General features: G+C 35.5%; 1 protein-coding gene across 2 annotated transcripts; it reads left to right on the top strand.

Moving 5' to 3' along the window:
* The first annotated feature begins 754 nt into the window (after positions 1-754).
* hook1 (hook microtubule-tethering protein 1) lies at positions 755-26,686 on the top strand. 2 transcript variants are annotated; one of them, XM_021468510.2, is made up of 23 exons: positions 755-871; positions 4,229-4,314; positions 6,739-6,811; positions 6,920-6,970; positions 8,745-8,877; positions 9,028-9,095; positions 9,183-9,245; positions 9,330-9,413; positions 11,482-11,645; positions 13,601-13,741; positions 13,844-14,045; positions 15,454-15,564; positions 16,201-16,288; positions 17,206-17,272; positions 19,735-19,875; positions 20,843-20,930; positions 21,762-21,793; positions 22,126-22,208; positions 22,403-22,503; positions 22,840-22,941; positions 23,061-23,129; positions 24,352-24,450; positions 24,531-26,686. In XM_021468510.2, exons 1-23 carry the CDS (start codon positions 827-829, stop codon positions 24,564-24,566), a joined length of 2,127 nt encoding a protein of 708 aa, XP_021324185.1. In that variant the 5' UTR covers positions 755-826; the 3' UTR covers positions 24,567-26,686. The 2 variants fall into 2 exon arrangements, with proteins under 2 accessions (XP_021324185.1, NP_001038663.1); NM_001045198.1 differs by having other exon boundaries at positions 827-871; positions 24,352-25,092.

Genomic DNA, 26,686 nt, shown 5'->3' on the forward strand with positions numbered 1-26,686 from the left:
GGGTCTGTTGGCTTTTCTGTGTCGAGTTTGCATGTTCTCCTTATGTTCGTGTGGCTTTCCCACAGTCCAAAGACATGCGCTATAGGTGAATTAAATTAGCTAAATTGGTCGTAGTGTATGTGTGTGAATGTGAGAGTGCATAGGTGTTTCCCAGTACAGGGCTGCAGCTGGAAGGGCATCCGCTGTGTAAAACATATGCTGGATAAGTCTGTGGTTCATTCCGCTGTGGCAACCCCTGATGAATAAAGAGAGTAAGCCAAAGAAAAATGAACAAATTAATGAATTAATATTTACACAAATTAAATGTAGGTGTTCTGGTGTTGCTCTTCTTCCTACATTATATCTATGGTTTCTTACCTGGTCCAGAATGATCATTATGCTGAAAGCTGGCCATTAGCAGGATGACCAATAACAACCAAATTACATACTGGCCGCCTTTGATGTAATGTGTAGAATTTTATTAAACACAACCTTTTCCACTGCCTATATTCATTTACCACGGCGTGGGACACCAAGCGAGTGCAGCAAATAGGCGAGTCACATTCACTGCTGCTGTGCCAGTCTCTTCAGCTCTCTGCTCTGATTGGCTGCCCGATGTCCTGAACTCAAGACACCATTGGTGTTTTATTTCTTGCCGTTGCGCTCTTGATCCCATCAATCCCCCAATCCTTATCAGCGGCGTCGATTCACGAAGAGTTTACGCTTCAGTTAGTGCGTAGAATCAATAGACGCGAACGCAGCGCTAGGCAAATACACTCGCAGGTGGGAAGTGGAAGCGCATTGTTGACAGGTGGACGGAGATATTTGCCCGACACACTGAGGAGAGATGGATTTAAAGAAAACGGTGCTGTGCGAGAGCCTGATTATTTGGGTAAGACGCTGGCTTCTCTAAAAATCAGCAGAACCAGGAATTGTTCATTTATTTTCTTTCATCAGCTTCAGGACGTTAGCGTTACCTGTCGCAGGTAGTCGTTTCCTCCTGGCATGGTGTAAAAATACCGGAAATAAGACATTTATATGTGCGCTCGTTCACGTAAGCCAAACGCGGGTTGCGGTGCATGATTACAACATTAACTAATGCTCTCGTTCCTCCTTGCGTCTCCCGCACAGCACGTGACACCGATATATGTATACAAAAATGAGGACAAACGAGCCTCTGAATGCGGTTAGACATGTAAACAACACGAACAGTCGCAGCCAACTTCCTCATCCGATTTAGACGTCTAATCAGGTTAGCTGGAGTATTTGTGGAATGTTACTTATGCAATCAGATATCCCCAGTCTCTGTTTAATATGATGTCGCCTTGATTTTTGACACTGCGCTGTGTGATCGCATACGGCGCGTGCACGCGATTGTCTGCACTTGGCTCTGGTCCAGGGCTGTGTTTACATCGCGCTTGCATCAGGGCCCCTTCTGTATAGTTCTCAGGAAGACTTGGAAGATGCAAAACACGGTTATCGTCGCCGATTCATGCTCTCAGTCATGCTAGTGTCTCCGTGTTGCAATTTTTTTATTCATTTTGCTGTAATAAATGACAAATTCTTGCTTATAATTGTTGTAATACCTAAATGAAGGACGCTTTTAAGGAGTAGTTCACTCAAAAATGTACATTTACTCACCCTCATGTGATTTGAACCCTTTATGAGTTTTTTTATTCTGTTGAACACTAAGATAGTTTGAAGAAATCAAATCCAATCTGTCTGTAACTGCCTCAATTCTCTCAGAGTGTGTGGAGGAAATTAAAACGTGGATGCATCAAAACTTTCTAAAATTGTATTGTTCTAAAACAGAGGTACTCCTTTTTGGCACACCAGCAGCCACTTTCAAAGACAGCGAGTTTTAATTGAATCTGGATAATGCTGTCATCTGTCCATCTACCAAAGCACGTAACCTTGGTGTCTTTTTTTTACACTCATTTATCACTAGACTCGCACATCAAAAGCATTACAAAATCTGCTTTTCATCATCTGAGGAACACTGCAAAAATTAGTTCCTACCTCACTCAACCAGATGCTGAAAGACTCATTCATGCATTTGGCACTTCCAGGATTGACTACTGCCATGCACTCTTTGTTGGTTTACCTGCTAAATTAATCAAACGGCTACAGTACATTCAAAACTCAGCAGCACGCATTCTCACACACACTCCACCACGACAGCACATTACTGGTGTGCTTTATAGCTTGCATTGGCTCCCAGTTCAGTTCCGTATCATTTTTAAAACACTCACAATTGCAAATAAAGCTCTACATGATACCGCTCCTTCCTATATCTGTGCCACTTTCTCGCTCCCTACGGTCTACTGATACTCTCACCCTTCAACAACCACCCTGTAGACTAAAATCAATGGGAGAGAGAGCTTTCTCTGTTGTTTCACCTAGGTTATGGAATACTCTCCCTTACTCTCTAAGAAATGCTTTCACGCTAGCTAATTTTAAGAAGATGCTAAAAACAAATCTTTTTCAAGACTGCATTTTTAGATTCTTGATTATTCCGTGTTTATATTTTAGAGCTTTTTTTAAATGTATACTTGTATTTTATTGCATGTTTAATTTCTCTGTGGTTGGAGAAAAGTGCATTCTAAATACAATTTATTATTATTATTATTAATATTATTAATATTAAAGTTGAAAACCTGTAACCATGCATTGAGTTCCATATTAGAGGGAAAATATGCAAGTCAATGGCTGCCGGTTTCTAGCTTTCTTCAGAATATCTTCTTTTATGCTCAATAGCTGAAAGAAAGTAAAAATAATTTTGGATCAATTAAAGGGTGTTTAAATGGTGACCGAATTTTTATTTTTGTGTGAAATGATCTCTTTAAATGCATCGTGAGCTGAGATTTATTCTTTAGTCAGACCTACTAACTCAAAATTAACTCAGTTTATGTGTAAAGTATTATTAATTAAAATATTATTATAACCTGTATTTTACTAGAAAAAGCACATTTGCATGAGCACCCTGGCCAAGATTAGACTAAAACAGCCCATAAGGGTTTAAAAATGCAATGCTGTTCAAAGATCTTCTGGTAAATGTGACATAATCATTAACATTGCGATGGAGCTTTTTGTTAATGTTTACACTGTAGTATTGCTTTTTAGTGAGACTTCTGTATGCGTTCAAATTTTATTGATGTAAGAAACACTTTTAATACATAACCTATTAAATATTTATGTTAAATGACCTATACTATGGTTCTGCCTCATTCACATTCTTTTATTGTACAAGCAATGCAGTTTCTAAAATAGAGGATTGAGAGGTCACGAGACAATGATAATCAATGAAAGCAGATGTGAAAATGAAATAAATAAATATGAAAGTAAAATAAGTCAGCCTTATAGAATAAATCGCTTGAATGAATTGCTGAATAGCCAACACAATCTCACAGCAATTTGTAACTTTTTGATTTAGTGGCTAATTTGTAACTCGTACAATCTAATTTGTACAATTTAGTACAATTTGCTCATCACCCAATGACCGTTGGGTTTAGGGGCGGGGTTGGGTGCCATGCCTCCTTTTTAAAATCGTACATTTTCGTACGACTGAACACTTAGCCACTAAACTGACAAAATGTAAAATACTTACGTTTTCTTGTAAGATCAGGCTGAAATAACTCATTAAGACCAAGACTTACCTATGGTGATTTTTATGTCTTATGTATTTATTTTCCCATGACATGCCTAAACAAGCCAGGGTATCTATCTGCACTTAAAAACAATCATTTCCTTTAATTATCATTATCAAAAAATCAATGGCACTATCAAAAAACCTAAACTTAAAGGCCTGCCCCTGAGCTGTGAGCAGATTTCTCAAAACATGCAAATGAGATTGTATAGACCAAACTTGGTCGTGGAGGGCCGGTGCCCTGCATAGTTAACTCCAACTTCCTCCAACAGACCTGCCTGTAAGTTTATAGTAGAGCTTGATTAGCTGGTTCAGGTTTGTTTAATTTTGGTTGTGGAACTAAAATATGCAGAACACCGGCCCTCCAGGACCAAGTTTGGACACCCCTGGTATAGACAGTCACTCACAGCAAATAGAGCAAGAACAAGGGTTACTAATTGCCAGTAGATGGTGTTGTTACATCAAGTAAATGTTTTATATTTAAAGAGTTTTGCTGAAAAAATATTCAGAAACCCCTCTAGTTGTGCACGATTGCTGAATGTATTTAATCCTTGTTTTATTGTTATTCTATCTACAGTTCCTATGTTTCATTTCTTTCCTCAGCTGCAGACATTCAAAACCGCAGCGCCCTGTAAGACTGTGGAGGATCTGACCTCAGGAGCAGCCATGTCTCAGGCTCTGCATCAGATGTGAGTGTGTCACATTTATTCACTGGCAGACTAGCTTATGTCCTAAGCAACTTTCATTCCTCGTATCTGATTTGTACAAGTCTGCCTAAGTGATCAAAACCGGTTTTACAGATCTCAGCCTCTCCCACCTTCTATTCTTTTCTTGCGCTGCTTAATGTCAGTTGTTTTATCCAGGTCAGCATTACTGATTTATATCTCAGACTGTCAGTGTATAAATATTTTATCGCTTGCGTTGGGTTGTTGCTCGTTCTCAGGGTCATATTACCTGAAATTGGGTTTTATTTGTATATTGTTTGTTTTTTGTTGTTTATGTGTAGTTGCTTTGTCGCATGGGTTTCCGAATTTTTCAGCCAGCGACCCCCAAAATAACAATACCAGTGACTCGCGACCCCCAATATTCTCTGAGGGGGTTATAAATATATAAACCTTGCACAAAGCGGTGCACACATACCAAAACGCTCAAGTCTATTCGTCGTTTCATTTTGGGGAACAACACTCGGAAAAAATCCTCCATGTTGATAATGACCTGTATTTATTTTTAATGTACATGAGTGCCGTAAAGGTGTCTGAAAGTTTAACCTGATGCTATAAAATGAATGTTCTGCATCTGATGCTATTGCTGTTTCTTTAATGTAATCAGCCCAGGAGTTGCAAAAAAATTAAAGGCTGATGGTTTTTAATTTGCATGTTGTTGTTGTTTATATATTGTTTATTATTAACATGTTAACAATGTTACTATTAACTACTTTTTAGTTTTTCAGTAGGTTATGGATAAAATATAGTTATTCTAATAGTTGAATAAAATTAATTTGATTTTTGGATTTGGATTTTTTACCCATTGTCTCGTGACCCGCTCTTTGGGAAACCACTGCTATCTACTTAAATATCTGCTTTAGAGAGGTTGCTCCAAAATGTCAATATTGCAATAGCAAACTAACTGTTTGTTATGGCAACTGGACATAAACAAATACATTAGAAGTGGTCTTTATCTTTGACATGACAACTTTACGTTTCCAAGACAACATAAATCTGTTGTCATAAAGCTGTCATATCGTCAAGAGGCATTATAATTGTATAATCATATAAAATAATAAAATATGAGGAATATTTTTCTGATCATGTTATCACTAAATATATATATATATATATGAAGCTTTTAATATATATATATATATATATATATATATATATATATATATATATATATATATATATATATATTAATGACAAATTTAGCTTGTATCACTGTAGTTGAGGTCAAATAAAATATTAGGGCAGTGCTCTTAAATTTCTGAAATTTATAACAGCTTCATAACATTTAGGACTGCACAATATATCGCTTCAGCATCGATATCACATTGCGTGCATCCGTAATAGTTGCATCGCCAGATATGCAATGATGAGTTTGATTACTGTTGACCAGAAACCACAGGTCAAAACACATGAGATTTGTGGAGACACTGCAGAATTTAACCATATATCAGTGTTTAAGGCTTGTGACTGTGTGAGCATTTAAAGAGAGTTTCACGCATTGTAATAGTGCATAAAGAAAGGTTAATTTCATTGAATTATTTATATGATGATGAAGATTATGCAATGTTATTTCACATTTTATTATTCACTTTCTCTGCCTGAATAATGTGAGACTCTCCCCAGAAAACCATCAAGCACTGTTATTTTCATTTTAATATTTTGCTCTATTGTGTTTATTTATGACTGTAGGTTGTTTATTACATGCATGTAGTAAATTGGGGAAAATATATTTCACTCCTCTACAAAATCATCCCAGTCAGTCTAAATGAATGACTTTCCTAATGGAACTATTTAAGTTCTCTGATGAAATTGTATTTATATCGCAATGTTTATCGCAAAGTACAGAAATATCGCAATGTCATGTTTTTTCTATATTTTTTCTATATTTTTCTATAATGACAATTATGTTTATGACAGATTTATGACAAGTTTTGTTGTATTAGTAATCTCAAGTTGTCATGATAAAGACAAAAACAGGTTGTATTTGTTTACGTCAAGTTGTTATATTTGGGCGAATGACGAAATTTGATTTGACTTAATTACAGTTGTTGTAAGCATGCATAAAATTTCATTCACATACCTGGTGTGTCTTGCATAATTATAAAAGTTTAAAAATAATCTTATGGACACCCCTTCAAGAAAAGTGTTACCTTTTTATCTTGTTTTACACATTATTTATTGCTGATGATGTCATTTTATTTTTACACATAACAGAAAAGTTATATGGCAATAAACTAAAAAAATCTTTAATGTGTACTGCAATTAGTCTGTAGAGTCTTGGAGTTTGACATAATTCTAATTACTTTAAACTACAATTGAAAGATCTGAATGAATGAAAGCAAGTGAATTAGCTAAAACTGAACTGCTCTGATCAATATGTTTCAATTACAGAGATCCTTCGTGGTTCAGTGAGAGCTGGCTGGCCCGCATTAAAGAGGATGTTGGAGATAATGTGAGACTCAAGGTAGATTTATTTTTCTTGGCCTTGGTGCTTAAGTCTAATGTTGAGGGCACTCCCAATGTATAATGTGTTAGTCAAAGCTGAAGTCTTTGATTCTATCTGTTTTTACAGATGAACAACCTCAAAAAGATCCTGCAGATGATTGTTGACTATTATAATGAGGTAAACGACTTACTAAAGGTTTGTTTTATTGAAGTGGTTACATAAATGTAACCTTTTAAGATGCAGAATGGCATCAGTTAAACTTTAACTCTAAAATTATAGTAATAGGTTCACACATGCTCAAAGTCACATGAATTGTAATCGCTTGACAGTTTAAGTGAACTGTGTGAGCTTGGGTTGATTGTACTATATTTGCATTTTGTTTTGAACAAGCAAAATATGACTGTACATAATTAGTGTCGCTCACTGCTTCACATCCAATTTGCTAAATAAAACAAATACTCCTTTCAAAAGGTGCATCGAAATTGCATACAGAAAAATATGCTAACATGACCTAAATATTTACCACTGAAACAGTGACAAAAATGACAAGCTGTGTGAAAAACAATGAAAGCAAGTTTATGTAAGAGATAAAGTACATCAAGCTGTTTTCCCTCATAATAAAGCATGAACATGTATAAGACTGAAGGACTTTATTGTGTTAAAATAATTGGCATGATATAGATTATCCCCCTTTTTACTCCGCTATTTGCCACAAAAGTAAACCATTTGACACAAAACATTTATCTGAGCTGTAATAATTTACTAGCTGATTAATTGAATGTATACAAGTACAAAACAAACAGCTGGATAAATCTACATTGTGTTACTTATTCAGTTGCAAGATAGTGCCAACCTGTTTTACTTTACTGTTATTTGTTTAATCGGTTGTTATCAGGCAAAAACATATCGTGGCATGTCACGACTGACCAATCAAGTATTCCAGTGAGTTTTGTAATAAAGATTTGTTACATATATTTGTGGATTATATATAAAGTTTGAGATTATGTGGATTATTTACCCATTTATTCATGACTTGCACATTACAGGTGAAATGAAGTATTTTAAATATTTGACTTTGTCAGTAATGTTGTAATTCATATATATATATATATACAGTTGGAGTGAGAATTATTAGCCCCCCTTTGATTTTATTTTTTAAAATATTTCCCAAAAGATGTTTAACAAAGCAAGAAAATTTTCACAGTATTTCTGATAATATTTTTCTTTTGGAGAAATTTTGGCTAGAATAAAAGCAGTTTTTTTATCATTATAAAGACAAAATTATTAGCCCCTTTAAGCTATATATTTTTTCGATAGTCTACAGAACAAACCTTCATTATACAATAACTTGCCTAATTACCCTAACCTGCCTAGTTAACCTAATTAATTAACCTAGTTAAGCCTTTAAATGTCGCTTTAGGCTGTATAGAAGTGTTTTGAAAAATATCTAGTCAAATATTGTTTACTGTCATCATGGCAAAAATAAAATAAAGCAGTTGTTAGAAATAAGTTATTAAAACTATTATGTTTAGAAATGTGTTGAAAAAATCTTGTTTCTGTTAAATAGAAATTGGGGAAAAAATAAACACAAAACAACTTGTAAACTTTCACAGGGTGACAGCAGGGTAGGAAAAGTATGTGAGCTTCTAGGCTACTGACTTCTCCAAGAGCTAACTGGAGCCAGGAGTCAGCTAGACTATCCAGTCAGTGTGATTAGATGGGATGTGTTGGTTAAAGCTGCCCTGCTCTATAAAAAATACACACCAGTTTTGACTTTGCTGTTCTCAAGAAGCATTGCCTGATGTGATGTGAACAATAAAAACAAGAAAACAAATAATATTTGTGTGCTATTAGTTTAAGCAGACTGTGTTTTTCTATTGTTGTGAGATTGTTTTTAAGATGCTGGAATGCTTAATGAAACGATGCATGTATATGATGACCATGTGTTCAGGTTTTGGCTCAGCAGATGTCAGATTTCCCTCTGCCTGATCTGATGCGGGTAGTAGAGCAGTCAGATCAGGTTGAGTTGGGACGCCTCCTGCAGCTCATCCTCGGCTGTGCAGTCAAATGCGACAGGAAACAAGGTAAAGTCACAGTGGACTCAAACCATTTTGTCATAATTTACTCTCAATCACATGCTATTTCAAAACTGTTATGCTTTTAATTTTTATATAATATGTCATGGCTTTATTTAGTAGGCATTCTTTTCAACACTGCAATTGTTGTTTGTCTAGAATATATCCAGATAATCATGACCTTGGAGGAATCTGTACAGCATGTGGTGATGACTGCCATTCAGGAGGTCGGAGAAGATTCATATTTTATGTGGTCATATATTATCTTTCATATAGAATGAAAATTAATTCTAATGTTTTTGTATTAATTACAGCTTATGAGCAGGGAGTCGGTGTCTCAGTTAGGAGCAGAACCTGCTGGAGACACTGAACAGCAAGTATGAAATTTAGACCATTATTATATCATCATGTTGATATTGCCCTTAAATGTAATATTTGAATAGCGTTTTTTTTTTTCAAAGTTAAAGAAAGCCTTAGAGGATCTGACTGAAGTCATGGCAGAGAAAGAGGAGCTAGCACAGCGCTGTCAGGAGCTCGACATGCAGGTGAGATGAAAGTCAAGATATAATAATAATAATAATATGGATGTTAAGTCATGTTTACAAATTTCTTTGTTTCTGGAATGACACATTTTTGAGCATTTCAAATGTGCTGCAACTATGATTAAGCAGCTTGACAATATAAAGCAAGTAAAATGTGCACACAATTGGACCAAATTTGGGTGACACACATTACAATTTTGTGTCGTTAATTTCCCACATGATATTTTCAGATTTGTCCCAGTGCAGCATAAAGAATATAGAAACATAATACAGAAAATTATTAAAAAGCACATTACAGATTGTTTCAAAGAGGCTTTTCAGAAGTAATCTAAAAAATATACAGTAAAAAGGTTGCAAAATCCATCAGTTATGGAATGACCTCACTTTCAGTTACAAACAGAAGATGTATATGGTGTCATTGTTCATCTCATTTCAGATGGATTCAGTTCAACTCAGTAACATGTCAGTTATAAAACAATCTCTATTTTTCACAATATTAATACTTTAATTGAAGCTTCAAATAGCATTGAATCTAAAATGGCACATACGTTTATACTGTAGCTATAAATGTTTCATAATCTAGACATGAATGTAGACAGGAACAGGATTGAACTATTCATGTACTTATTTAATATCTGTCTTAGAAAATGAAATATCCAGAGACAGCAGGAGTTTTAGTGTCTGTTTGCAGACTGTATGTTTTGGCTCAGTGAGGAGCATTTCAAATTTATACTGTTCTGTTTCTTCATCTTCATGGATGAACAGATTTTGCCTTTTATTGCTTTTTTTTATAACATGTCTGTTCAAAGGCTGATGTGTTTTTAGATTTTACAGAGAGGTTAAGTAATCTGTAATGGAAAGTATCTAAATTGAATATTTTAAGTTTATTTCATGGCATTTGTGGTAATTAGTATTTTTTCATGTCAACTTTTCTATTCCCATAAATGGGTTAGAAATTCATGTGTTGCTGATTCTTGACAGATTGAGTTGTAAAAGTATCCATGACCAATGAGAGGTAAGTCTAAACAAATGCATGGCATCTAGCTTTAGCTTAAACTAAAACTTTGCGCTGCAACTAACCAATCTAACCACTGGAAAAAAAACCTGGTCTAATCTGGAGAGGGGGTTTGTGTGTGCGTGTGGAAAAAAGAGCTCATGGAATGAGTGGTGATGGAATTATTGGGTGTTTTTTATATTGACGCACTCTGAAACAATAAAAAAAACATTTAACATGCTAAACATTAACAGTGGAATAATTTCAACCAGTGAAATGCTATACTTATTTTGTGAGCTAAACGTGAAACTATTTATTTGGAGTTTATTTAATACAATTATAGGTGGTTCATTCCGCAGTGGCGACCCCTGATTAAAAAAGGGACTGAGCCAGAAAAAAAAAATGAATGAATAATAGATTATACTGTATGAAAAGTTATATAAAATAACATATATTTAAATATTTATCTGTTTATTTGAGTTAGCTGTCCTCTTTTTTCAGGTCAGTATTAAAAAAGCACCACAAATAATGCTAAATTAGTTGCCGTCTATTTTAATTAACTAAAAACTAAATACATACTTTTTTATTTAAATAAATAACAATTCTTACATCATTCTCTCTATATATACTACCATTCAAAAAGGTTGTAATACTTATATTAAGCATGAATGCATTTTAATAATCCAAATTGACAATAAATACTTTAAATGAATTTGTAAATAAATACAAAGTAAAATACTTTTCTTTTTTTTTCTATTTTATGTGCTGTATGTTTGTAATATGTTTGTTTAGCACAAAATCGGTATATTACACTGATTTTTGAAAAGTAATGCCATCATGGGAATAAATGACATTTTTAAATATATTCAAATAGAAATCCATTATTTTAACATATCCATATTACTATTTTGACTTTATTTTTGATTAAGGGTTTAGCAAACTTGTGAATGGTAATATACACTATATGCAGTCCTATATTCAGATAAACCAAGTTTTATATAGATCATACATCCCTTGACACAGTAAACATCACATATCCCAGAATGTTCTGTGTTTGACCTTTTCCCTCTTGTTTAGGTGACAGTGCTGCAGGAGGAAAGGAACAGCCTCCTGGCAGAGAATGACCTCTTGACCGATCGATCCAGTCAGCTTGAAACTTTCGATGACCCCAGTACTCCATCAGGCCGGAAGCACAGCCAGTTACAGTTCCAGTTGGAGCAGCTTCAGGAGGAGAATTTCAGGTACAGCTTCATCTGACAAGATAACTGCCCAAAAACATACAAGATGATAACCCGCATTTGAATGTAATCGCAGTTGTGTCATTATTGAAACTAGATAAGAAATTATCGTCGGCTTGCTACAGCCGTCAAAGAGCTTGTCAGAAATATCTGCAAGTTTGGCTAGTTTTTATCAGAGGGGTTTGAGAAAGTCGATCATATTGCAAACATGTTTTGTAGCATTTGCTCACATGACTTAGCAGATTGCCAGAATGTTTCAATTACAATTTACAATATTGCTAGTATATTTTAGCATGTTTTCATGTTGTATGTTGTTGTTATGCTATTTGCTATCATGACTATCTTGATAAATACCCTTGATAAAAATGTTTTTACCTTTTTTAATGTCATATGTTGCTCTGGAACTCAATGCAAACATGTTTTAGCATATGCTAGCATGATTTGTCATGTTTCCAGAATGATTCTATAGAATAATCATGCCATAGCATGGTTTTGCAAGATTTATAGCTAACGTGTTTTTATAATACTCTGTGTCGCTAGAATGTTGCTTACCACATTGCTAACCATTTAAACATGTTGCTTGCATAGATGCTATATTAGCTTTCTGTAGGCCACTGTACACAAATCATCCAACATATTGTAATGGTTGAAGAGAGATTTACCATGAGTTTGGCTGTTGCCATAATAATTTTTATTGCTAGCATGTTAACGTGTTAATAGCAGATTTAGCACATGTTAGCTTGTTTAGCATGCTGATTTCATGCTTTAGCATATTTGTTAGCATACTGATGTTGAAAGTTGATGTCATGATTTGACACAATGCTTGCTTAGAGCTACAGTAGGCAACATTTGTAGGCCAACAGTGGATCAAAAACTTTTTTAAACTGTCCAAAGACAAGAAAAGGTGTTGTTTTAGGAAAACATTGTTTTTGATTTACTTCAAATGCTTATTACTGTGTAGATAGATACCATTTAGTGTCTGGTTTTATGGGTTGCTATACATAACCTAACTGCCGTATTGGAACAAAGACATTGTGTGAACACCTAGAATAAGTTGACTATACATTTGCATTTTTAGCATGTCAATAGCATGCCAAAGCATACTATATGTAAATAAATGATGCTAGCATTTTTTTAACACATTACTGGTATATCAGACGACAGTAATTAAAATAATGAAGCAAACATGGGTAAAATGTCTCTGTTGTAAGTTACCACAGATAAAGACAGATTATGATTGTATTTTAAGATATTTGTCTGGCTTTTGTCCTCAAACAACTCTGATATAAAAACTTGATACACATGTCATCCAAAGCTTTTTGTTTTGATTAGTTGTTTGACAGTTGTAGGCTGTGAAATAAATGAAATCACTGGGCATATTGATCTTGAAATGAGATGTGATTAAGACCTACCTGGAACTACTTCAACTGTGCAGTTCTCTGAAACTAATAGAGCTTATACACAGGGACTTTTAATTTTAATTTTACTTTGAACTTACAGTGAGCTGTCACGCTATTATAAACTAATCACATTTAAGATCTGGTTTGTTTTAAATCAATGATCTTCACTGTATGATTGAAATATATCTGATTGACAGTATTAATGTAGGTCTCATATCAGAAGCACTGCGTTAAATTTCATTGTTTGGCGCCATGTCTGTAAAATAAGAACATTTATTTTACCGCAGTATTTTAATGAGGTCACCTGCTACTCCTCTTCTGTTTAAACAACCTTTCATCATGTTTTTTGCTTGAACAACTAAATTAAGTCTATTTAAGGGATTATATTTTTATTAAATTACATTATTGATGTTGTATGTTGTAAAATTAACCTTATGAAACTGTAGGTCTCATCAACCTTTCACTAAATCTTTAATGTTGCTTTGCATATAGCAGAATTAAGCATTCAACGACCCCACAGTATAAAGTGTTTTGTGTGTGTATGTGTGTAATATCCAGACTGGAGGCAGCTAAAGATGATTACCGCATCCACTGTGAAGAGCTGGAGAAACAACTGGTGGAGCTTCAGCATCGTAATGACGAACTGACCAGCCTGGCGGAGGAGTCGCGCTCGCTTAAAGATGAGTTAGACATATTAAGGTGCGTGTAAACTTGTTTAAAAAATTTTGTAATGTGTAGTTGTTGTCAGTATCCATTTTTTGGCTGTTTTAAGAAGTCTTTGTGATTCAACTGTTTGTTTAGGAGCTGCTCTGACCGGGCAGTGAAGCTCGAGGCCTCTGTTGAGACCTACAGAAAGAAGTTGGAAGATTTAAGTGACCTCAGACGACAAATGAAAGCTCTGGAAGAGAAGAATATGACTTACATGCACAACACGGTCAGCCTTGAAGAGGAGCTACGCAAGGCCAATGCTGCAAGAGCTCAGTTAGAGACATACAAGAGACAGGTATGAACATGCTAGATGTTTTATTTTGGGACATATTAGTCAAAAAGGTGTTTTGTTTTCAAACTACATATGTCAGCAAAGAGAAAGATGCAATGCTGCAAAATTAAGACATAACCAAAGCTGAGAGTGAGTATCACAAACTGTAGTGTCATTAAATAGATGAAGATGAATTTGGCCAAAAATGAGAATTGTTTTTTTATTTGCCATATTTAATTATCAAAATTAATTGCCAATTTCTTTCAAATTTTGGCATTTTTTTAAAGTTTGCAAGTACGTTTTTAGACAATATTTTATTCTACATCTAGACATTTAAAATGTTTGGATTTTTCAATTTATGCATATCTAAATATACAGTAGATTTTTTTGTTTACTCTGTAAACAATAAAGGATCTATAATTTACAAAATAATGTACTTGGAAGAAAACATGATTAGTATATGCACTGTATAGTTTTTTTTCTAAGAATTTTATTTTACTAATTATTCATCAAACATTCAATGAATTATTCAAAGGGACATTATAGACCGGGGGGCCCAAACTTTCTGAGAACTGGAGGTAAGTATACAAAGCTATATTACATTCAAGTTGCCATGGGTAATTTCCTAATTGATTTCATAAGATTTAAAAGTAAATAGAAAACATTACTTAAAATCTTAGTGCAGTTTTTTAAATGATAACTTATTGCAATTGAAACGTAAACAAGCACATTTATAACACAGTGGAGTTCAATGAGGAATACACTAGTCAAGCACAATCTGCCTTTGCCTTGATTTGTCCTCTATTCATTGGGTGAGAGTACAGTATGTATGTTAAACTAAATCTGATTAATTTACACCATTTAATGGAAACATTTAATTTCAGTTAAATTTTCAGTAATTTCAGTTTTAACAATAAAACAAACAGACAAAAGGTTACATTAGATTTAAAAATGACAATTTCTAAACCATGCCCATCATTCGTCCTCTCTTCTTAGATGGGATGACAGGCCAAATCAAAGGGTACTATTTAGTTTGGGCTTCGCTGGTATAGATATTTGTAATGACAGTGTTTTTTTAAGCCATTTCTGTTCCTTTAAGCTTTTTATTCAACAAAAAGTCAGGGTATCTTGAAAATGTATTAGTTTTCAGAGAAACATCGAGCAGTACAGCTGATTTAACACTGACATTAATAATATGAAAATGTTCCTTTAGCATTAAGTCAGTATATTTGACTGATTTCAGAAGGATCATGTGATACTGAAAACTGAACTTTTTGGGGGATTTAAACTGTACAATATGTACAATAATATAATTGTACAATATATACAAATTGTACACATATGTTGTAATGTTACTAATTGTACTGTGGTTTTTACATGTTAGTAAATTCAGTCTTGGTAAAAAAAAAATGTACTGTTTCTATAACTTCAGGTTCAGGAGCTTCACAAGAAACTGTCAGATGAATCACGAAGGGCTGATAACCTGGTCTTCGAGATGAAGAAATTACAGGAGAAATATGACGCCTTAGTGAAGGAGAGAGAGGTAAACAAAGACTCATCCATTTTCAAGCAATCAGCCAGACAACTAAATACATCAGATGACAAGCTGAAAGGGTTAGTTCACTTACAAAGGAATATTGTCATAATTTACTCTTCCTTCACTTTTTTCAAACCAGTTTCACTTACTTTTTTTGTTGAACACAAAAGATATTCAAAAGAAAGCTGGAAACCTGTAACCATTGATTTCCATAGTATTTGTTTTTATCTGCGGAACATAATGGTTACATGTTTTCAGATTTCTTCAAACTATCCAAAATATAGTGTTCAGCAAAATAAAAAAAACTTAGTAATTATTTTAAGTGTTATTATTATTTATTTGTTGTTTATTTAATTACAATTTAGTTTTATTTACTATTATTTTTATTTTTCCTGTGGGGGTCAGAACTCAAATTACATGTATGACAGATACTATCTTTCGAATCAATGTAATTTTCTGATATGTTTTTACATTAAAAGTGTTCAATAAAAATATATTTGAAAAAAAAAGAAAGAAACTTTGTAAGGTTTGGAACCACTTGAGGGTGAGTTAATATTGAGTATATTGTAATGCTAAAGTGTGCCATTTCTTGTGCTACTAGTGACACCAGACATAAAAACTGTGCTAATTGTGTTTCACCAGAGGATCAGTATTGAACGGGACACTCTCAGAGAGACCAATGAAGAACTGCGATGCACACAGGCCCAACAGGACCAATTACTTCTGGCAGGTACTGAATGCATGCACTGTATGCTGAATGCATTTAAATGACAGACAGTGCAGTACATATTGACTCTCTTAAATGTGATAGCGGCTTTTGCACTGCTTGAGGGGAGTAGTTTGGCATGGGCATTTTTAAATTTTGGCAAGACACATGACGCAGATCAATAAGAATTATTAAAATCAACTGATATTTATTACCATAAATCCTCAGTAGACTGATTGCAAAAAGAATTCTGTGACATTATGTATGGCAAGTTGTCAGTATTCAAATGAGACATGATTTAATTAAATGTGTTAATTTAGTCAGCTTAAAATATATATTTATAATTTTTTTTTCCGGCTTAGTCCCTTTATTAATCCGGGGTCGCCACAGTGGAATGAACCGCCAACTCATCCAGCAAGTTTTTACGGAGCGGATGCCCTTCGAGCCGCAACCCATCTCTGGGAAACATCCACACACACACTCATACTCATACACTATGGACAATTTAGCCTACCCAATTCACCTGTACCGCATGTCTTTGGACTGTGGGGGAAACCGGAGCACCCGGAGGAAACCCACGCGAAGGCAGGGAGAACATGCAAACTCCACACAGAAACGCCAACTAAGCCGAGGTTCGAACCAGCGACCTTCTTGCTGTGAGGCGATAGCACTATCTACTGCGACACTGCCTCCCCATATATATGGGGGTTTTTTTGGTTAGTTTTTTACACAATAGTCAAAGGGTTTTACAAGAAAAAAGTGTTGGTCAGACCAAATGTAGTACTGCAGTTATATTAATATTCTGACCACAGTTCAGCCGTGAAAACAGCTATTTTAGTCATCTCTCTGAGTTTTTTAAAAGATCAGTAAACACAAACTGAAAATTGAGCTTAAAATAGTATGAAATTATTTTTACACTATTTTTTTTTCACCCTTCATAGGAAAGTATCAAACAGGAAGTCCAAGCCATGACAACCTTGCAGCTGAGATGTTGCCCATTGAGTACAGGTATGATGTAAATTATCGAAATTTCTTTGAATAGAAATATGACCAGGTTGCACATAGGATGAATTGGTCCCTCAAGGCTCACTCAAGGAGACGAGAGAAAGGGTTATTGATATTATGAATGCTTTGAAATGTATCATTATTAATGTTGTTATTTAAAAAAAAAACATGAACATCACAAAGTCATTAACTTTATTAACTGAATTTCAGATGCATTAATGGTAACAATGTCTTTAGTAATCATTTGAATACATGGTTATTATATGGTTTTATTTTTCGATCATTCTACTCGCTGTACTGCTTCCACTTTGTTGGGCTAAGGCTTGATCAACCCCTGTCCTACTTGATAACTCAGGTAACATGCTTTCGCTAAACCCAGATGCTACTTTTTGGGGTTTGCGCTTAGCCCAGCCCAACGGAGCTCTATCAGTACCCTCCGCAACTGGTCCAGATGGTCCTCCCAACGCTCAGAGTGGATGATTACATCGTCTAGCTTAGCAGCTGCGTATTCCTGGTGGGACTGGAGCAAAATGTCCATCATTCTCTGGAACGCTGCAGGTTCCCCATGCAACCTGAAGGGAAGACTGAAAGCAGTCTTTTCTTTGTCTTCTCCTGCTAGGGGTACCTGCCAATATCTCTTTGTCAGGTCCAGTGGGGAGATAAACCTGGCTCCACCAAGACTGTCTAGCAGCTCATCCACTCTGGGCATTGGGTATCTGTCAAAGCTGTAGATGTCATTTAGCTTGCGGAAGTCGTTGCAGAAGTGGAGAGTGCCATCTTGCTTTGGTACCATAAGTATCGGGCTGGACCAGAGACTCCAAGATGGTTAGATTATTCTCAACTTCTACATCCATGGTATTTCATCCTCGATAGCCTGTCGGCAGGCCTCTGGTACCCGATAGGACCGCTGCTTGTCTATTTGGCCAGGAGGAGTCCGGATGGTATGCTGTTATAAGGTTGTCCGCCCGGGTCGATCGCTGAACACATCCCGGAATTGACTGACCAGGGATTCCAGCTTGATCTTCTGACAACTGCTCTCCCATCCCTACTATTGGTGGGGAGCTTTGAGTGAAGGCCACCAGGTCTTTTCGGGGTGCTACCCATTGCTTCAGAAGATTGATGTGTTTAGAGAGGTAAGCATGATCGAACACCCAATAAAGGGGGAGAGCATGCTCAGAGCCCAGCGGCTAATCAGCAGGCCAATCAGAAATAATAAATAACACCTGTCTATTCTGGTGATTGTGCCGGAGAGACATCCTTCTTAAGGAGAACAGAAGGAGCAGTCGGGAAAAAGAGAGCACACACACACTTCCACACGTTGTGTGAATATTTAAAATAAAAATATACTACTCACCTGATATCGCAGATCCTGTATTTTTTTTCCCACTCAACAACGAACATTATTACAATGTGGTAGACCTTCTCCTCACGTCGATGTCCTGGCTGACGAACCTTATAGTTGACCGGCCCGACTTTTCTACAATGGTGCCCGGCCCTTGCCAGGATACCAGAAATGTCACTGTGGTGGTGGAAATGAGTATCAGGACTTTATCACCAGCCTGGAACTGTCGGAGTTGTGCGGGCCCGTCAAAGAGACTTTGTGGGGCGCGCTGGGAGGTCGCTAGATGTTCTCGGACCAGAGGCATTACATGGTCTATGAGCTATCGGATGTCCCGAACGTGCTCTATAATGCTGCGATGCGGAGCCGGTTCATGCTCCCATGTCTCTTTGGTCACATTCAGCAGTCTGCGGGCTGGCGCCCAAACAACAATTCAAATGGAGTAAAGCCGGTGGATGCTTGAGGTACCTCCCTTATTCTGAAGAGCACGTAAGGTAGCATGAGGTCCCAGTCACGCCCATTCTCTGCGACTACTCGGCGCAACATCTGTTTAAGCTATTGGTTAAACCGCTCCACCAGAGCGTCTGTCTGGGGATGGATGTGCGAAGCTGTTTTACCCTGAGTAGCCAGCAGAGATCATTCATCAGCCGAGAGATAAAGGGGGTGCCCTGGTCAGTCAATATCTCAGAGGGAATTCCCACTCTGCTGATGATCTGGAAGAGCTATTTGGCGACGGATTTTATGTTGACAACTCAGAGGGGAATCGCCTCGCGGTATCTGGTGGCATAGTCGATGATGACCAGGATATGTTGATGACCGACTTCGGCAGCTGGCCCACCAAGGTCCATCCCAATGCACTCGAAGGCCACCTCCATGATGGGAAGGGGTATTAGCAGGCTGGTGGGAGGTTTCTTCTGTGACGTTCTCTGACAGATGGTGCACTCCCTGCAGAACCTTTTAACTTCTGCCTCCTAGCCAAAGCGGTCTAATAAATAGCAAGTAGTGCTACTGTTTATAACAAACATAGAAGCCCAATAGCAATGCTAGTATATGGTAGTTTTAGATCTTTTGGTCTTTCAGCATCAGTTGTGCATGTAAAACGTTTCATGCATGCCTGTGTCTTTAGAGAGAAGTTCATCCGCCTGCAGCATGAGAACAAGATGTTGCGTTTGCAGCAGGAGGAGTCGGAGAAACAGCGAATAACTGAGCTACAGCAGCAACTGGAGGAGGCCCGACGCGGACGCAGCCAACTGGACACTGACAACAGGTACACATCCACATAATACACCAGACATACAGTAAACGTACTGCACTGAACATTGGAAAAGCATTTTCAAAGTATTCTTTTAACAAAGTTAAAATTGCATGATATAATTGCAACACTAAGGATTTTTATTTAATTAATTAATTTATTTATTTGTTTGTTTATTTAAAAACAGTATGTATTTATGTTAGCCTGATATGTAGCTTTGTGTAAGAACTTGTCTCAAATAACTTTGGAAAAACTTTTATCAGAGAACTTCATATAATCAATCAAATATTGCAAACAAGTTGGTTGCATTTATTTGCATGATTTAGCAAGTTGTTTCATATACAATTTAGCTTATATATATATATTAAATTTCTTCTCGTTTTATACTGTATGTTGCTCTTATAATCAGTAAAAATTTGCAAACTTGGATCAGGACAAGACCAAGCCTCTCTCTGATCCCCAGGGCTCTGCAATAGTTATGGAAAATCCAAAGTGAACCAAAACAAACGATTACAATTGGCTTAAAATTGACAATGCTGCAATCAGCAGAGCCTGGATTTTTTAACTGTTTTACTTGTTTTAGCATTTTATGCCATGACTTAAAAATTATTCATTTTTATAAAAAAAAATATTTATTTAATTTATTTCGTATTATTATTTTATTAGTTTATTTTAAAAATCAATTGTTTATTGTATAGTAAGTGCTACTGTATATTTGGTTTGTACTGTACTTTCTGTAATTACTGTAAAGTCACATCTTACACTATAAGTCAAACCATGCCATGTATTTTGCCCTTTTCTGGGTACAATTGGGTCATCCATGTAATTTTGCCTCATATTTATGGAATTTTAAAAATTTAGGCGTATTTAGGAATATCATTTTGTCTTCTTTTGTGTATAGCAGTAGTCATATTCTATAACAGGGATTATTTTATCTGTTCACAGTATACACATGCCCATGAAAGAGTGTTGTTTCTTTAAGGTTAAACAGAGAAAGGATCAGTGAACTCCAGCAGCAGGTTGAGGATCTGCAAAAGGCCTTGCAGACACAGGGAGCCAAACCTGATGATGTAAGTTATATATATACGCCACTAAGTGGTGCTGTTTTTGTTGTTTTTCTTTTCCTTTGTTAAACACAAAGGTGGATTTACAAAAGAATATTGGGGAAAAAAACAGCCTCTGACTTTTATAGTGATTTTTTTGTGTGGATAGCAATGGCTGCTTTTTTCCACTTTTCTTCAGAATATCTTGTTTTGTGTTCAACAGTATAAACAAATTTATAAAAGTTTAGAGCCACTTGAGTTTGACTAAATAGTGTAGAAGTTGTTTATTTATGTTTTAAACCATCTATCTAAATCAGGGGTCACCAACATGGTGCCCGTGGGCACCAGGTAGCCCGCCCGCCAGGTTCACATGAGTTGCCCGTGGGCCTGTTCTAAAAATAGCTCACCATAGCACCACATATGAGTAGGCTGCATCTAATATTTTTATAGGTATTCTTTTTAAATCACACTTGCATTGGTGTAAATTTGAAAATAACTTTAAGTTATATATTTAAAAAAAAAACTTTAAAAACAATTTCAGACAAATTAAGTGTTACATATTGATATTTATACTTAAATCATTGTTGACAACTACTGTGAGAAATCATTAACATGATCAATGTCTTCACATAGATGAATATTATTAATTATTAATAATAACATATAATTAAAAGTAAATTAAGAAAAATGTGTTATTTAATAACTGGTAGCCCTTCACACTAATCGGTACCCAAGAAGTAGCTGTCAGTTTCCAGAAGTTTGGTGACCCCTGCTCTAAATGATCTGGATTTTATGCATTTGCCTTTCTGTAAGAGATGTTGGATTTAAAACTGTCATTGCTTGTTTGCTTTTATACAGTCTCATTTGAAGAGGAAGCTGGATGCTCATATGTAAGTTTAAACATCTGATCAAATGAGTTTTCTTTGATGTTTTGGTTGAGATATTGCTTTAAGTAAAGCCAAAAGTCAACATTTCCTGGTAGTTTATTAATCCCCATGTATTCCATGTTGTGTATGTTTTTTTTTCAGCTAAAGATAAAGTAAAGTAATCCTTTTATGCTTCTTTACAAGATGTAATCTCAAGTTGCAAGTGCCACCAGAATGTGTCTTCAGCTAAAATACGCCATGTTTACAATTGTCCCTATTGGCAGGGCAGCAATAACACTCTTAAAATGCAAATTCTGAAATCCACTTTTTGCTGTAATTGATTATTTTTCCCCCAGGGTGCAACTGAATGAGGCACAGGATGAAATCATGAAGAAGAAAGAGCTGCTGGAAGACCTTCAGCCAGACGCTACTCAAACCAGTAAGTCAATATAAGTTCATATAATCAGACTCTTTACATATTTGCTTTTCACAGTCTTATAGGCAAGATTCATGCTGCCCTACACAAATTATGATGTCTATAATCCCATAATTAACAATTTAATTAACAATTTCAAGAGTCAAACATAATGTATTGAACTTCCTGTCAGTTTTAAAGGTCAATGTCACTTTCAGGTGTGAAGATGGATGAGCTGATGGCGGCCTTGAAGAAGAAAGATGAGGACATGAGGGCGATGGAGGATCGATACAAGATGTACCTGGAGAAAGCTCGTGATGTAGTTATCTTTATCTTTCAAACACAGTGTCTGATTCACAAAAAATGTATGATGTTTTATGCGTTTCTTTGTTTTAAGTTTTACATTTTGATGTCCTTTATATTTTTTTTAGTCTAAATCATGTACAATTAAGAATCCAAAATGTAACTGAAATGTTCTTTCATATTTTGCATTGTGCGAGAAACTACATTTGGAATAAGAATTATGAAGTATGAATTTCTGCATCATTTTAAGCTCTGCACTTTTTCAAATCTGTACTTCACAGAAAGAGAGCCGCATTACCCGCCTCTTCTAGTGGTGATGAATCATATTGTTTTGTTTTGTTTTTTTCTTCAGGTGATTCGAGCTCTGGACCCTAAGCTAAACCCAGCCTCAGCGGAGATTCAGTCCCTGAAAGTGCAGCTCTCTGACAAAGACAAGAAGATCATTGCTCTGGAGGTTTGTCTTATGTTGTTCTTGTAGAGCAGTTTCAGATAAACTTGCTTATTTGTGTGTTGTTTACTTGTGACTTGTATCCTTTTCCCTCATGTTTGTCCTCATTTCCTGTTATTATGCAGAGGGAGTGCGAGCAGGCCAAACTGAGGGAATATGAGGAGAAGTTAATTGTGACAGCTTGGTATAATAAGGTATGATGATGTACCATAATCATTTATAATCTACAGTTAAATATATTTTTCATTAAATAGTTATATTGATTGTGTCTATATAGAGTTGAAGTCAGATTTATTAGCCCCCTTGTTTATTTTTTCTCCAATTTCTGTTTTACGGAGAGAAGAATTTTTTCAACACATTTCTAAACATAATAGTTTTAATAACTCATCTCTAATAACTGATTTATTTTATCTTTGTCATGATGAGAGTAAATAATATTTGTCTAGATATTTTTTAAGACACTTCTATACAGCTTAAAGTGACATTTAAAGGCTTAACTAGGTTAATTAGGTTAACTAGGCAGGTTAGGATAATTAGGCAAGTTATTGTACAACGATGGTTTGTTCTGAAGACTATCAGAAAAAATATATATAGCTTAAAGGGGCTAATAATTTTGACCTTTAAATGTTTTTAAAAACATTAAAAACTTTTATTCTAGCCGAAATAAAGCAAATAAGACTTTCTCCAGAAGAAAAAATATTATCAGACATACTGTGAAAATTTCCTTGCTCTGTTAAAATTCATTTTGGAAATATAAAACAATTGAAAGGGGGGCTAATGATTCTGACTTCAACTGTAAATATATTTGTTCTAAAGTTATTTATATTTTGATTTAAAACTGAATGCTATTTATTTATTTTAATGCAATTGAAATTCCTGGAAGTTATTTATTTAATCTTGTTAAAGATGCTGCAAGGTGATTATATATTAATTCGCTCATTCATTAATTCATTCAATGATTAATTTTTGGTCCCACTTTTTATTAAGTGAACTTAACTACTAGGTACTTACATCACAAAATAAGCTAAATGTACTCACTGTTCTTCCTAATAAACTGCAGATGCTCTTGAGATGGGATACAGGTAGGGTTAGGGACGGGTTTGGTGATATGTGTGGGTTTAAGGGTGGGTTAAAGTGTAAGGGATGGTAAAACAGTGTTATTATAAATATATTACAAAAATAATTACAGTTGTAATTACATGCAAGTATTTAATCAGTCATAAGTACAGTATAAACACATATATTTACACAATAAACACATTGTAACAAATTATTAATTTTAGTGTAAGTACATGTTAGTTAGGGCTGCTTAATATAATATAAAGAGGGATCGAATTTTTTCTAAAGGATTTTAATGTTTTAAAAATTGTCATCTTGTTGAGATGCTTTTTGTTCAATGTTCATTTTGTCATACAGAGCTTGAATTTCCAGAAGATGGCCATCGAGTCACGACTCAGCGGGCGAGCCAACTCTCTTGTGCCACCCGGTCAGTCCTTTCTGGCTCAGCAGCGTCAGGTGACCAACGCCCGGCGCACCATGTCCATCAATGTGCCTGCCTCTTCTTCCAAATAACCCTGTGCTTCAATTCTTCCCAGCTTCCTCTCTCCTCCTCTCCCTCTTCTGCACACTAAAGTGACCTTAAGTACACTTCTGAACAAGGGGACAAGCATGCCATGATGAACATTAGCATGTCTCCATCTGCTCACACACATGTATAATAATGTACATACGGTAAGGGTTGAAGAAAGTGACTCAATCAGCACACTATCATGTACAGAAGAAGCTTTTTCACTTTCAGTACTAAACAAACACCTGTAACAGTCTGCAAGCAGGGTCATCTCTGAACTAGCATTGAATGCTAAAGGGAGAGTTCACCCAAAAATTAACATTCTGTCATCGTTTACTGACCCTTCAGGTGGATCCAAGTTTCTTTCCACAAAATAAAAGGTGGAAGAGTGTTGTAAACCTGTAGCCATTGACTTTTTGATTTCCCACTATGAAAGTCATTGGCTTCCAAGTTTCCAGCATTCTGCAAAGTATCTTCTTTTGTTTTAAATGGGGAAAAAAGACTTTCAAACAGGTTTGAAAACACTTAAGGGTGGTTTAATTGTGACTAAATTTTCATTTTTGGATGAATTATTTCTTTAAAGGTCAATCTTTTTGCCGAACGATATGCATTTAATGCATCCTTTATGGTAGCATGCATGCTTTTGCTTAAAAATGACTTCCAACGATACACTATGCAGGCAGAAATATATTTGTAATCACACAAGTACAATATACGGTATGAAACACTGAAAGCATCCAGTATGCAGGCTACATTTTGCCCTAACCAATCAAATCCATAAATCAGAGTGAATATTTGGTGCTGGACATCAGATTTCTTAGTGTCATCACTTTCTCAAGAAGCAACATGCATTTAAACTATATTAATAGACAAGCATAATTGATAAATGGGGTCAAACACCAAAAAATGAAAAGTTCGGTGTTTATTTCCAAGATATAAGTAGACTTTATTCTTCAGGCAAACAGTAAAAGAGCTGAAAACCGGTCATTGGTGATGTATAAAATGCCACTCATTTGCTTACAGATATTTTAAGAGTAAAACAAAAACATAGATAAAACTAAATGAATACCTGTGGATCCTGACGAAATACTATAGTCTTATTATTCAAAGTGACCAGTCTTTAAATGGGAAACTGGCTATTATTTAAAACATTACCATTAATAAACAAATTCTTCCTGAAAAGTCAATCACATACTGAGATTACATACACAAAGATTCCTTTTTAAACCATCCAGGATGAAGTCCAAGTACACTTTGGTGAGCAACAATGCTTATAAATAGTGTTTAGTTTTTTTGCACTGACCAAGTAGATCCAAGGGGATTCATTTTGTTTTGCCTGTATGTTGTTGTTTTTTTTTACTGTCAAAGTGCCTAGTGGCTTTGACTTGTATGATCGACCGTTTCATCTAATATCTATTTAAATATTTTCCTGAAGAAGAAAAGTCTGCGAATGCACTGAGAAAGAGTAACTAAACAGCACATTTTCATTTCCGGGTGAACAGTCCCTTCTAAATCTTAATCCAGGTGCTTCATTCAGGCGGTTTTGGTATTTTATATTCAGTTGACTGTGACAGGACTCTTGCATGCTCTTTTAACAAGCAGAAGGGCCTTTTTTATTGACATTTAATATCTTCTGTTTGTGTGAAGAGGACAAATATCAGGATTAAACACCAGCACAGAGTTATAAAAGGCCATAGTGAACGGCTTTGAATGTCTTGTGCGGCACTTCTTTGAAAAACATACTCATGTGACCTGTGAAGCATAGCGCTGCATTGTGAAATAGCTTTTGCTGTATTGTGGAAATATGAGCTATATGCTAATAGGCTAGCTGTTGCGTTTTGAATGATACACAATCTGTTTATGTTGGGACATACTATTACAATTCAGTTTTAAATGGTAAAAGTTAATCACTTCTGATTTGTGTTTCTGGTGTTTTATTGAGCAAGGCTTTTTATGGCCTGCGATGGATATAAATGCCAGTGTCTTTTTGAAATGCTAATATTTATGTATGTGTTCCAAGGAAGAACTTCGGTTTGTGTCCTCAATTTTATGAGCACCGTCATTGATTGTGAGAAATGATAAATAATGAGATTGGATTCATTTGGTATTAGAATAATATTTGGGTTAGAGAGCCCTGGCAGCCTTCATTTACATGTTATGAATAAACATAATTGTTTTGCAAAA

The sequence above is a fragment of the Danio rerio genome, chromosome 20 (assembly GCF_049306965.1).
Source record: "Danio rerio strain Tuebingen ecotype United States chromosome 20, GRCz12tu, whole genome shotgun sequence".
Taxonomy (NCBI): Eukaryota; Metazoa; Chordata; class Actinopteri; order Cypriniformes; family Danionidae; genus Danio; species Danio rerio.